Below are 13888 nucleotides of genomic sequence, written 5' to 3'. Positions count from 1 at the left end.
GAGTGTGATGGCACAATCTCGGCTCACTGCAATCTCTGCCTCCTGGGTTCAAGTGATTCTCCTGCCTCAGCCCCCTGAGTAGTTGGGATTACAGGCACCTGCCACCACACCCGGCTAGTTTTTTGGTATTTTTTTTTAGTAGAGATGGGGTTTCACCGTGTTGGCCAGGCTGGTCTCGAACTCCTGACCTCAGGTGTTCCACCCACCTCGGCCTCCCAAAGTGCTGGGATCACAGGTGTGAGCCCCTGTGCCTGGCCAATAAATTATTTTTTGTGGAATTGAGGTCTTGCCATGTTGCCTAGGCTGGTGGTCTTGAACTCCTGGGCTCGAGTGATTCTCCCACCTTGGCCTCCCAAAGTGTCCAGGTTTGAGCCACCATGCACAGCCAGAAATGAGTCTTAAAGTGGACATGAGGTTGGGGTTTAAGCCACACTAAGCTGGATTTGTAACCATTGAAAATAATCCGAGAGCTATGGGATCTGCTCCTTAAAAGATGGGAGAGGAGAATTTTTTTTTAAGAGATAGGGTCTCACTGTGTTGCCCAGGCTGGTCTTGAACTGTGGGGCTGAAGCAATCCTCCTGCCTCAGCCTCCTGAGTAGCTGGGTTTTTTGTTTTCTTAATGTTCTGTGTTTAGCCAGGTGTTCTGTGCCAAGTGTGCCTGCTCTTTGTAGACACGAGAGCCCTTTTGGCTTGTTGTGGGTTTTAAGGCGTTAAGTAAAAGCTCTAGCTTCGCAGGAAACCGGTCCACAAACTGCCCTACAATTTCTTCTGACATTTGGCATGCTGGTGTAGACAGACACATTTGAAATTTGTTAGATAACTTTTCCTTCCTTTACTGTCCTCCAGCAGTCAGGCGCCGGTTTGCCTGCCGTGGAGTTGGTGGACGTGGGTCATTCTTGTTTCAGAAGACATCGAGGGGGGCGGTATGCCGGGAGCTGGAATGCGGAGCGCCGGCCCGCACGTGGATGGCTTAGAGCCCCAGGGCTTCAGGGACAGGCAGCGCCTTCACATCTGGCTCTGACATGTGTTCAGGCTCTCTTGTAGGGTGATCCAGTCCCCTCATCCTTAGACCTCCAAATCCAAAGCAGATCAATGCCCTGTGGGTTTAATTTTTTTAAATCAATTTTATTGAGAGATGACGTCTATATAAGAAACGTACCCTCTTTGCATGTACAGTTCTATGAGTTTTGGCACATATATGTACCTATGCAGCCAGTACCCTCATCAAAATCAGGAGCACGTCCACCCTCCTCCCAGAAGCCCCTCAGGCCCTGCCGAGTCAGCCCCCGGCCCCCACGGTCAGCTTCCAGCACATGGGCTGCTGTTTCCTGTTCCAGACATCATGGATACGAAGCAGACCCTGGTTTCTTTTGCTTAGCAGTTTTGAAACTTATTCATGATGTACAATAGTAGATTCTTCTTTTTTGTTCCCAAGTAATATTCCTTTGCACAAATATACCCCAGTTTGTTTATGCATTTACCTTGTTTATACACATTTGGGTTATTTCCTGGTTTGGGGTATTATGAATAATGCTGCTGTGAACGAGTTCTTCTTTTTTCTTTTTTTGGAGACTCTCGTTCTGTTGCCCCAGCTGGAATGCAGTGGTACAATCTCAGCTCACTGCAGCCTCTACCTCCTGGGCTCAACTGATCCTCCCACCTCAGCCTCCCGAGCAGCTGGGACTACAGGCATGTACCACCACACCCGGCTCAGAACTAGTTCTTTTAAAACATTTTGTTAAAAATTATTTTTCTTGTAAAATACAGAAAACATGTCATTTTAGTCATATGTAGGGATACAGTTCAGTGCACTAGCACTAAACTATAACACAAATACGCACGAGGCCTTCTGAAGGTGTTTCTCTAGAATACACGTGAGTCCTTCTGAAGGTGTTTCTGTTCCCTTAGGTAGATATCTAAGAGTGGAATTGCTGTCATATATGAGTGTACGTTTTAATTTATAAGATTGCTCAGCCTGGGCAACATAGTGAGAATCTGTTGCTATAAACATATTGAAAAATTAGCCTGGGGCTGGGTGTGGTGGCTCACGCCTGTAGTCTCAGCACTTTGGGAGGCTGAGGCAGGCAGACCACTTGAGGTCAGGAGTTCGAGACTAGCCTGGCCGACATGGTGAAACCCTATCTCTACTAAAAATACAAAGTTAGCCTGGTGTGGTGGCGCTGCTTGTGGTCCCAGTTACTTGGGAGACTGAGGCAGGACAATCACTTGAACCCAGGAGGCAGAGGTTGGAGTGAGCTGAGATCGTGCCACTGCACTCCAGCCTGGGTGACAGAGCGAGACTTTGTCTCAAAAAAATAAATAAATTAGCCTGGTGTGGTGACACACACTTGTAATAGTCTTAGCTACTCAGGAGGCTGAGGCAGGAGGATCGCGTGAGCCCAGGAGTTGGAGGCTGCAGTGAACCGTGATTGTTCCGCTGCACTCCAGCCTGAGCAGCACAGTGAGACTTGATCTCAAAAGAGAAAACTGCTCAAGCAGCCCCATTGTTTCATAGTCCCATCAGCAGCACGTGAGAGTTCCAGGTGCTCCACATCTTTGCCAACATTTGGTATTGTCAGCTTTCCATCTTTTAATTAATCAACTTTATTGAGGTGTAATTTGTGTACAAAAAACCCCTTTAAAGTCTGCAATTCGGTGAGTGTGGACAGGCATGCCGGCCTGAGAAAGCATGAGCCCTCGCAGCCTCGCTGTCTGCAGGCCTCTCACACTCTGCCCCCGGCCCGGCATGTCACTGCAGACTCGTCTGCCTTGTCTAGTTTTCACGTCAGTGGAGCCACGCAGGGCAAACTCTCCTGTGTCTGGCTGCCTTCTGTCCATGTCTTCCGGGTGAGCTTCGGCCATGCGGGTGAGGGCGGTTGCTCCCCCGTTCCCTGTGCTGAGTGGTCTCCCGTGTGCCGAGGCTGCAGTGCGTTGGCTCCACTCCAGATGGGCTTTGAGATGCCTTCCATGTTGGGTGATTCTCACAGCGCTCCTGTGAGGAGTCTCAGATGCGTTTGGTGAACGCAGGTGCCCGTTGCTGTTGGGATGTAACTGAGGAGTGGAAGCTGGGCTGTAGGGCCTCTAGATGCTGCCAAGCCGTTTTCCAAAGCAGTCATGCAGTTTCTGTCCCACAGGAGGGAGGGAGGGTCCTGTTTGTTCTAAGTCCTGCCTGCCTTTTAGCCATGCTGACGGCTGCAAGCTTGTTTCTTTGTAATAGCCATATAGAGCATTTCTATTCTGTCAGTAACCATTCCCCAGTGGGTGGATTTTTAGTTTGGATCCAGTTTATTTATAATAAATACAGGGCCGCAGTAGACGGCCTTTCTAAATCCTTTTCTGTGGCTGCTGACACCTAGCCCTCTCGGTCCTCGGTCCAGTGTGGGTTTCCCTGGGCTGAAACCAAGGCGTTGGCCGGGGCTTTGCTTTTTGCAGGCCCTAGAGGAAGATGTTTTCTTGCTCATTGGGAGCTTGGCAGAATTCCGTTCTTGCTGGTGGTAGGACTGGCAGCAGCACCTTGCTGGGTGCAAGCCGAGCCTTTCCCAGCTTCTCCAGGCTGCCTGCGTTGTTCACGGAGGGCCCTTGCCCATCTGCAGAGCCAGCACTGGCGGGTGAAGTCCCTCTCATGCTTTGACTCTCCTTTTATCTCATCTGTAGCTCAGCCAGGAAAGGCGGTTAAGGACTCATGTAGTTAATTGGCCCCACCCGGATAATCCCAGATAATCTCCCACCTTGAGATTGCGCACCTTAATCCTGTCTGCAGAGTCCCATGCTAGCGACTCAGCAGCAAACAGCCCCTGCACTGTGCCCTGCAGGAACATGGCTGCTGGTGGCAGGCTGGCCCCGACAGACAGACTGCCACGTGAGCCAAGGAACCTCCACTCAGGTGGCCGAGGGTCCCACTCCCGAGCCGAGGGTGGTACACAGGCTCAGCAGCCAGCCTTCCTCGGCTGCCTTACAGCAACTCTGCTGACAGTCCCTGGGCAGATCGGCCTCCATGGGCAGGGGCACAGGTGCCACGTCCACTCCCCAGACCACCAGGACGTTGGTGACTGTTGAAAACAACGTCGCCTGGGCACGGTGGCTCACGTCTGTCATCCCAGCACTTTGGGAGGCCGAGGTGGGTGGATAACCTGAGGTCAGGAGTTTGAGACCAGCCTGATCAACATGGTGAAACCCCATCTCTACTAAAAATAAAAAAATAAAAAAAAATTAGCTGGGCATGTTGGTGGGCGCCTGTAATCCCAGCTACTCGGGAGGCTGAGGCAGGAGAATCGCTTGAACATGGGAGGTGGAGGTTGCAGTGAGCTGATATTGCGCCACTGCACTCTGGCCTGGGCAACGAGAGTGAAACTCCATCTAAAAAAAAAAAAAAAAAAAAAAAGGGGGCGGGGGCCGGTCGCGGTGGCTCACACCTGTAATCCCAGCACTTTAGGAGGCCGAGGCGGGCAGATCACAAGGTCAGGAGATCGAGACCACGCTGAAACCCCGTCTCTGCCAAAAATACAAAAAATTAGGCGGACACAGTGGCGGGCGCCTGTAGTCCCAGCTACTCGGAGAGGCTGAGGCAGGAGAATGGCGTAAACCCGGAAAGCGGAGGTTGCAGTGAGCTGAGATTGCGCCACTGCACTCCAGCCTGGACGACAGAGCGAGACTCCGTCTCAAAAAAAAAAAAAAGGAAGAGAAAACACAGTCACATCTGGTAAAGCAGACAAAAAAGAAAAGAAAACGAAGTTGCACCTGGTGAAGCAGACGCCTCAGTGACATTTTCAGACCCCTTCCTCCCCCTCCACTGCCCGTTTTCAGATTGATGCTGTGAGACCCCTCTGAAGGGTGCCCGAGTCTGCCGCCAGGCAACGTGCTGTGCCCGTCGCCACCTCCCTCCACACTTTCTTGGGCAGCCTCCACGCCCATGTACTCGCCTGTTCTCACGCTGCTAGGAAGAAATACCCGAGACTGGGTTATTTGTAAAGAAAAAAGGTTTAATTGACTCACAGTTCCCCACGGCTGTGGAGGCCTCGGGAAACTTACGGTCATGGCGGAAGGCACCTCACACAGGGCAGCTCCAGAGAGAATGAGTGCCTAGTGAAGGGGGAGGCCCCTTCTAAAGCCATCAGGTGTCGGGAGAACTCACTCACCCTCTCAAGAACAGCATGGGGGACACCACCCCGGTGATTCAATTATCTCCACCTGGCCCTGCCCTCAACCCGTGGGGATTAGTCAAGATGAGATTTGGGTGGGGACACAGCCAAACCTTACCACTCCTGAGTCTGCTTAGCTCCCACCTCGTCCTCTGTCCTTGCTTGATCCTGAAGGGCTAGGTGCCGAATCTGGGAGGCCCAGGATGCTGGCTTCAGGCTGCCAATCTGTGGCCCTCAGCGCCATCAGACCCAGGCCCCTTCTGGACAAATGGTTGTGGCATTCCCTTTACCATCCTGAAAAGAATGAAACTCGGCTGGCCATGATGGCCCATGCCTGTAATCCCAGCACTTTGGGGGGCCGAGGCAGGCGGATCACTTGAGGTCAGGAGTTCGAGACAAGCCTAGCCAACATGGTGAAACCGCATCTCTACTAAAAATACAAAAAAGTTAGCTGGGCATGGTGGCGGGCACCTGTAGCCCCCACTACTTGGGAGGCAGAGGCACAAGAATCACTTGAACCCGGGAGGTGGAGGTTGCCATGAGCCGAGATTGTGCTACCATTGTGTGGCGGCTCATACCTGTCATGCCAGCACTTTGGGAGGTCAAGGTGGGCAGACTGCTTGAGCCCAGGAGCTCAAGACCAGCCTGGGCACACAGACCCCTGACTGTACAAAACATACAAAATTAGCCAGGTGTGGGGGTGCAAACCTGTAATCCCAGCTACTCAGGAGGCTGAGGTATGAGAAGCATGTGAGCCCAGGAGTTGGAGGCTGCAGTGAGCCTTGGTCGCACCACTGCACTCCAGCCTGGGTGACAGAACGAGACCCCTTCTCAAAAAATAAAAATAAAAACGTGGACTGATAGGTGAGAGAGGTTCGATGGTTTGGGAACAGCGGTGCTGCCACGGCTGGGTGAGGGGCCGTGCGAGCTGCTTGGAATGCCATGTGAGGGAAGGGGAGGTCAGGGCAGTGCCTGGTGTGGTTCCCAGCAAGGAGCACAGGAGGTTTATTCTCTGGGAAAATTGAGTCGTGGACACCAGACACCACTGGGCATGGTGGGGGACAGGGTGGCCTGAACAAGCCCCTCCTTGCCTGGGAACTCGGGGCCCCCTGGTGTACAGATGGGAGCCCATGGCAGGATAATGGCAGGATAACCGTCAGCCCAAAAGACACGGCCACAAGACACCGCCGAGAGCCCCAACTTAGAAGCCAGAGTCACCAGCTTCCTGGCTAGGGTCTGTCCTTGAGGGTCACCAGAATGTGAGAGAAGACCCAGACAGGCAGGAAAAGAGCTCAGGGAAGGTCATCTTACCATTGGCTTCATCAGAGATACCGCATCCACGAATGAAGAGCCGGATGCTGCCAGAGGGGAATGCTCATAGCACCAGAAGGAGCTTTTAGAAATTATAAATAAGCAGCACATTTTTAAAAAGCCATAGAAGGACTAGAAAAGAAAGTTGAGGACATCTCCCAGAAAATAGAACAAAAAGAGATTAAAAAACAACTGGGTGGTCCCTGCAGAGGTTACCCTGGCTGGCACAGCTCAGGATGGAGGGCGGGAGCTGTGTGCCTGGAGCGGGGAACTGAGGCACGTCAGGATGTGTCTCCAGACTGCAAGGGCCACAGAGTACGAAAAAGACCCCCCCAGAACAATGTGGTCAAAGAACATGCCTTAAAAGCTTTTAGAAAACAGAATGGGTCCCCCAGGAGGGTGGGGATGTGAACGGCACCGGCCTGGTGGCTCGGGCGCCAGTCCAGCGGCACCCCGTGTGGTAGACAGAACCAGCAGCCCAGGCGCCGGTGGCTTTGCTCTGGTGGCAGGACAGGTGTTCTGACCTCCCTGCCTCTGTCCCCTGAGGTCAGAGCACCTGTCCTGTGGAGCCGGCTCTGAGCAGGACGGTGCTGTGTGTCTCGTGGGGTTGTGTTCAGGTCGGCTAAGAGGCAGCACCTGGCTGGGGCTAGATGAACAAGAGGGTTATTGGGAGCAGTCAACCTGAGGTGGTGAGCAAGGCCTGCGGCGCCCGCAGAGGAGGAGGAGGAGAGCCGGGGAAGGGGAGGAGGAGAGCGGGGGGAAGGGGAGGAGGAGAGCGGGGGGAAGGGGAGGAGGAGAGCGGGGGGAAGGGGAGGAGGAGAGCGGGGGGAAGGGGAGGAGGAGAGCGGGGGGAAGGGGAGGAGGAGAGCGGGGGGAAGGGGAGGAGGAGAGCAGGGGAAGGGGAGGAGGAGAGCAGGGGGAAGGGGAGGAGGAGAGCAGGGGGAAGGGGAGGAGGAGAGCAGGGGGAAGGGCGGCAGGAGTTGCTGGTGCTGCATGAGGCCTCCGTGGGCCTGCAGGGAGCAGCTGACCCTTACTGGCACCCTTGCCTTTTCACTGAACCGGGTATTAGCTTATTCAAAAATAAGCTTATTTTTGAAAAGACATTTCAACAGGAGGTTGAAAAGCACACCAAGAGAATATGTCACAGCTGATACCTAGGGACTCCCTTATGGGGTGTTGAGCTCTGTAGCCGGAGCCCACTGCCCCTGCCCCTCCCCCCCCCTGCGCCATCCCGCAGCGCGGGCTCCAGGCCTCGGGCTCCAGGCCTCTCCCGGGTCACTGCTCTGTGCCTCCAGGAGCCCCTCCCTCTGCCCTACCCTGCCCCACCCTGTCACCCGCTTGCCCTGACCCTGCCTGGATAATTGAGACCTTCCAGGCCAAGGGCCCCTTCCCCAGGATTCTGACACCTGTCCCTCCTCTGAGAGTCCAGACCTTTTCCAGAGCGACATCCTGGGGCCCTGTGTGGTCAGAGGGCTCCGTGTGTTTGGTGGCTATGGCTTGCTGGGAACAAGACACTCAGCTGACTGTGGTTAGAGAACAGGCCGCTGTTTGTGTCTAAATGGTATCCATGGGGACGTTGTTTCATAGTCTTCTTAAACTTTTCCTCTTCACTGTTGCTGAGAATCCTGTTCTGACGCGCACCGTGGGCAGCCAGGTGTGGAGCCTGCGGGATGGGTGGGACGCAGACACCCAGTGGGTGGGGCATCCCAGGGCCGCCTCTGATTCTAGAGCAAGGTGCTCTAGAGGCCCCGGCTCTGTGGGTGGCTGACGTGGTCCCCAGGCTTTTCCCGGCGCTCCCGCCCCTTTTGCGGCAGCTATGGCTCCTGGTCGCCCTGGGCCATGGCGCCATCTAGGGGTGGCCTAGGGGAGTCCCCGGGCCATCAGCATCCGTCTTGCGGGTGTTGCTGGCACCCGCCTGCTTGGCCACATTGGCACGTGGAGGTGACCATCAGGGAGAAGCAGCTATGGCCTTTGTGGCAATTGTGGTGTCCAACTTGTGCCTCTCAGGTCAGCCTCGTGGGGGCTGCAACAGCCAGGACCGAAAGGACCAAGGCCCCTCCGTCCATGTGTCCCTGCTTGACAGAGCCGCGGGAGGAGGGAGGTGTGGGAAGGGTGTAGACGGCCTGAGCGTGCTTCCTCCCTGAAGAGTGTTGTTTCACTTGTGAGTGTGCACAGGATAGCCGCCCTCGCCTTTAGAATCAAGAGCAGGGACAGCCGCCCTCGCCTTTAGAATCAAGAGCAGGGACAGCTGCCCTCGCCTGTAGAATCAAGAGCAGGGACAGCCGCCCTCGCCTGTAGAATCGAGAGCAGGGACAGCTGCCCTCGCCTGTAGAATCGAGAGCAGGGACAGCCGCCCTCGCCTGTAGAATCGAGAGCAGGGACAGCTGCCCTCGCCTGTAGAATCAAGAGCAGGGACAGCTGCCCTCGCCTGTAGAATCAAGAGCACAGTGCAGCAGCACACGGCACCCTCAGCGGATGGAGGGCCCCGCCTCTGCACGCTGGCCAGCACTTGCTGCCAGTTGCCCTTTTCTGCGAGGCTGGGTCGTGGTGTGGTGGTGGCTTGGTTGGGTTTCTCTGCTGAACGATGATGTGGAGTGCCTATTCACTGCTTCTTGGTCGTCGGTTTTTCTTCTTTGGGGAAATGTCTATTCAAGTCCTTTGCCCTTTTTTAAAAGTATAATTTCCGTATTTTTTTCCCCAGAGGATAGTTTGTCTTTAGTCCTTAAGGACTCAGCTCCTTATGTGGGCCTTAGTGGGAGTCGTGGGCAACACCCAGGTCTAGACCCAGGTGATGTGCATAGCCCTGGACTTGAGGAGCAGGATTCCTGACTGGCTTGCCGTGAAGGGCACCACTGGGGCGGTGACGCAGCTTCACACGCAGCTCGGGAAGCGCACAGTCGACGCAGATGCTTCCAAAATGTCTCCAAGGGCTGCGGCCTCTACTGCATCCAGATGATGAACTGCTAAACTCTGCCACATCCCGATGGTGAACTGCCTAACTCTGCCTCATCCCGATGGTGAACTGCCTAACTCTGCCACATCCCGATGGTGAACTGCCTAAGTCTACCTCATCCCGATGGTGAACTGCCTAACTCTGCCTCATCCCGATGGTGAACTGCCTAACTCTGCCACATCCGATGGTGAACTGCCTAACTCTGCCACATCCCGATGGTGAACTGCCTAACTCTCCACATCCCGATGGTGAACTGCCTAACTCTACCTATCCCGATGGTGAACTGCCTAACTCTCCTCATCCCGATGGTGAACTGCCTAACTCTACCTGATCCCGATGGTGAACTGCCTAACTCTACCTGATCCCGATGGTGAACTGCCTAACTCTACCTGATCCCGATGGTGAACTGCCTAACTCTGCCTCATCCCGATGGTGAACTGCCTAACTCTGCCTCATCCCGATGGTGAACTGCCTAACTCTGCCTCATCCCGATGGTGAACTGCCTAACTCTACCACATCCCGATGGTGAACTGCCTAACTGCCTCATCCCGATGGTGAACTGACTAACTCTACCTGATCCCGATGGTGAACTGCCTAACTCTGCCTCATCCCGATGGTGAACTGCCTAACTCTACCACATCCCGATGGTGAACTGCCTAACTGCCTCATCCCGATGGTGAACTGCCTAACTCTACCTGATCCCGATGGTGAACTGCCTAACTCTGCCTCATCCCGATGGTGAACTGCCTAACTCTGCCTCATCCCGATGGTGAACTGCCTAATTCTACCACATCCCAATGGTGAACTGACTAACTCTACCTGATCCCGATGGTGAACTGCTGACTCTACCACATCCCGATGGTGAACTGCCTAATTCTACCACATCCCCATGGTGAACTGACTAACTCTACCTGATCCCGATGGTGAACTGCTGACTCTACCACATCCCGATGGTGAACTGCCTAATTCTACCACATCCCGATGGTGAACTGACTAACTCTACCTGATCCCGATGGTGAACTGCTGACTCTACCACATCCCGATGGTGAACTGCCTAATTCTACCACATCCCCATGGTGAACTGACTAACTCTACCTGATCCCGATGGTGAACTGCTGACTCTACCACATCCCGATGGTGAACTGCCTAATTCTACCACATCCCGATGGTGAACTGCTAACTCTACCGCATCCTGATGAACTGCTTAATGGCATTGTCCCCGGGTACACAGTGGGTGCAGCTCCTGCAGTCATGGGCTGCTCACAGCCGTGGCCCTTTTGGCACAACCATTGTTCCTTCTTGTCTTGGAAACAAGGACCCGAGAGAGACCATCCTTCCATCCTAAAATTGGGACATTTGGTTTTCTGTTGTTGGAGTTACTTGTAGAGTCTGGAGATCAGTCCCTAGGAGATGCGTGATCTGCAGACATTTCCCTCCATCTCTGGTTGCATTTTTCTCTCCATTGATGGTGTCCTTCGATGCATGAGAACAGCCTTTGATGCACATTTAGGGGTTGGTCAGGCAGAAGGATGGTGTGGGTGGAAGCGCTGATGCCTGAAGAAGGGTGCTGTAGGCAAGGAGACCGTGTGCTTGGCTTGCAGGGCTGGGCCCCGCACGGAGAGACAGATGTGCACAGACACACACACAAGCACGCTGTGCGGCGCGCTCTTTGGGAGGGTGTCGCTTATGTTTAAAAAGTGCCCGTTTCCAAGCCCCTTGGAGAAAGTGTCATAAAAAGACAAAACGTGAATGGCATTTCTAAGGTGGGGGAAGGGGCTGAGCCCTAAAGGTAGAAGCTTCTGGAAAGTTTCCAGAGGGCCCAGAGCCTGTTTAAGATGTCGTGCCTGCGTTAAGTGTCCAGAACTGTCTGCTCCTTTCAATTTCTCTTGGACTGACCTTTTCCCATAAAACTGTAAGGAAATAAAAAGTAATGATGTGATGTGGGCCGGGCCCGGTGGGTCACGCCTGTAATCCCAGCACTTTGGGAGGCCAAGTTGGGCAAATCACCTGAGGTCAGGAATTTGTGACCAGCCTGGCCAATATGGCAAAACCCCGTCTCTACTAAAATTACAAAAATTAGCCGGCCGTGGTGGCGCGCACCTGTAATCTCAGCTACTTGGGAGGCTGAGGCGGGAGAATCGCTTGAACCCGGGAGGTGGAGGTTGTAGTGACCTGAGATCGTGGCACTGCACTGCAGCCTGGGTGACAGAGTGAGACTCCATCTCAAAAAAAAAAAGAAAAGGCCGGGTGCAGTGGCTCAAGCCTGTAATCCCAGCACTTTGGGAGGCTGAGGCAGGTGGATCACGAGGTCAGGAGATCGAGACCATTCTGGCTAACACGGTGAAACCCCGTCTCTACTAAAAATACAAAAAATTATCCGGGTGTGGTGGCGGGCGCCTGTTGTCCCGGCTACTCGGGAGGCTGAGGCAGGAGAATGGCATGAACCCGGGAGGCGGAGCTTGCAGTGAGCCGAGATCGCGCCACTGCACTCCAGCCTGGGGAACAGAGCGGCTCTGTCTCAAAAAAAAAAACCAATGTGGCAGGCAGGCTGGTGGCTGTCTGAGGTCAGTCCGGAGAAGCAGCATTTTATGTATTTATTTATTTTATTCTTTTATTTTTTGACCACTGTTACCCGGGCAGGACTGCAGTGGTGCGATCTCGGCTCACTGCAACCCCCGCCTCCCAGCTTCAAGTGATTCTTCTGCTTCAGCCTCCCGAGTAGCTGGGATTAAAGGTGCCCACCACCATGCCTGGCTAATTTTTTGTATTTTTAGTAGAGATGGGGTTTCACCATGTTGGTCAGGCTGCTCTCAAACTCCTGACCTCATGATCCACCCGCCTCGGCCTCCCAAAGTGCTGGGATTACACGCGTGAGCCACCGTGCCCAGCCAGGAGCAGCATTTTTAAACTTGTTTGGCCCTCCCTAACACCAAACTTGTCAGTTCCTGGGCTGCAGCAAGCCGAGACTTGGAAATACATTCGCCTTTGAGAATTCAACTTCAAAATGCATACGAAGTAGGTCAGGGTAGAAATAAGGCACTGCCCTTTCTCCAGGCACGCTGGAGTCCACGCCCTGCCTTTGCCCACTGCCCTCTGAGGGAGAGGTCCTGTTCCAGGCAGGCCGTGCCCGTGGAGAGGCTGGCGTGCTAGGCTGTGGGGCCCGACGGCCTGACCCTGTACGGAGCACGCTCCTGCCCTGCCCTGCCCGTGGCCCGTGTGCGGAAGTGGGCAGGCCTGGGTTGCTGGGCCAGAGCCCCGAGGTTGTCCCTCCCGCACTGGCTGAGTGTGGGGGAACTGCTTCTCCACTTCCTCTGCCTGGGTCTCGGCCCTGGGAGGCCGGTGGCCGAGGCTGGTCTTGCGGGCGCTTGCCCCAGGAGTGGCACGTCCCCTCAGCGCCCTGTGCTTCCTCGCAGGGATCGACTACAAGACTACCACCATCCTGCTGGACGGCCGGCGTGTGAAGCTGGAGCTCTGGTGAGTCGGGGCTGCGGCACTTCAGTTCCTGGGTGAGGACACGAATGCCGAAGGGAGAACAGAACCCTTAGAGAAACAGGGAAGTGTCCTGTTTACATTTCACTTGGAAGAGCCGCTTACACAGCCCCTGTTTAAACATAGAATGGATTTTACTCCAAGAGGCGAAAGACAGTCTGGGGCACTGTGTCCGGAGAGATCCCAGCTCCCCTTCTGCCCTGGAAGACCTGATTCCATGGTGGCTGTGGGCCCCTTCCCTCCCCTTCTGTCGGCTTCACCTTAAAGAGCATTTCCCGGCCGGCGTGGTGGCTCACGCCTGTCATCCCAGCACTTTGGGAGGCCGAGGCAGGTGGATCACCTGAGGTCAGGAGTCCGAGACCAGCCTGGCCAACATGGTGAAACCCCGTCTCTACTAAAAATACAAAAATTAGCCAGGTGTGGTGGTGGGCGCCTGTAATCCCAGCCACTCAGGAGGCTGAGGCAGGAGAATCACTTGAACCCAGGAGGCAGAAGTTGCAGTGAGCTGACATTACGCCACTGCACTCCAGCCTGGGTGACAGAAAGACTCCGTCTCAAAAAGGGAAAAAAAAAAGCATTTCCCAGAACGGCGGCACTGATTAGACGTGAATGTCAGAACGTCAGCATTGATGAGACGTAAATGTCAGAACGTCAGCGTTGATGAGACGTAAATGTCAGAACGTCAGTGTTGGTGAGATGTGAACGTCCGCAGGGTTGGGGTTCCCCAGCCTGGCAGGACAGTCTCCTGGAGCTCCCAGGCCCATGTGGGGAGTTTGCTCATTCACCAGGTGGGCGGGGGCCCTTCTGCTGCCTGCCTGGCTCAGCGGCACGGTGCCAGGCTGCTATGACCTGTGCAGACAAAGCCTCTTAGCACAGCCCCGTTGGCACCTGTCCTGGCCGCCCTGCTCCCCTCAGGACATCCAGGTGGGTCGGCAGAGGAGGGCAGCAGGTGAGCCTCTCACAGGGACCACAGTCCCGGCCCCTCCCCTCCCCGTA

The 13888-nt window shown here is 54.7% G+C and overlaps 1 protein-coding gene across 2 annotated transcripts in view; it reads left to right on the top strand.

Moving 5' to 3' along the window:
* Positions 1-13888, top strand: part of RAB40C (RAB40C, member RAS oncogene family) — a 40146-nt gene that overhangs the window by 14801 nt on the left and 11457 nt on the right. For both annotated transcript variants that reach the window (XM_030797989.1, XM_030797988.1), the window contains exon 2: positions 12817-12877. In XM_030797989.1, coding sequence (XP_030653849.1) covers positions 12817-12877 — 61 coding nt within the window. The remainder of the gene's footprint in view (positions 1-12816; positions 12878-13888) is intronic.

The sequence above is a fragment of the Nomascus leucogenys genome, chromosome 18 (assembly GCF_006542625.1).
Source record: "Nomascus leucogenys isolate Asia chromosome 18, Asia_NLE_v1, whole genome shotgun sequence".
In the NCBI taxonomy this organism is placed as follows: domain Eukaryota; kingdom Metazoa; phylum Chordata; class Mammalia; order Primates; family Hylobatidae; genus Nomascus; species Nomascus leucogenys.
The sequence above is the reverse complement of the archived record's forward strand: the minus strand, read 5'-3'. Positions and strand labels throughout refer to the sequence as shown.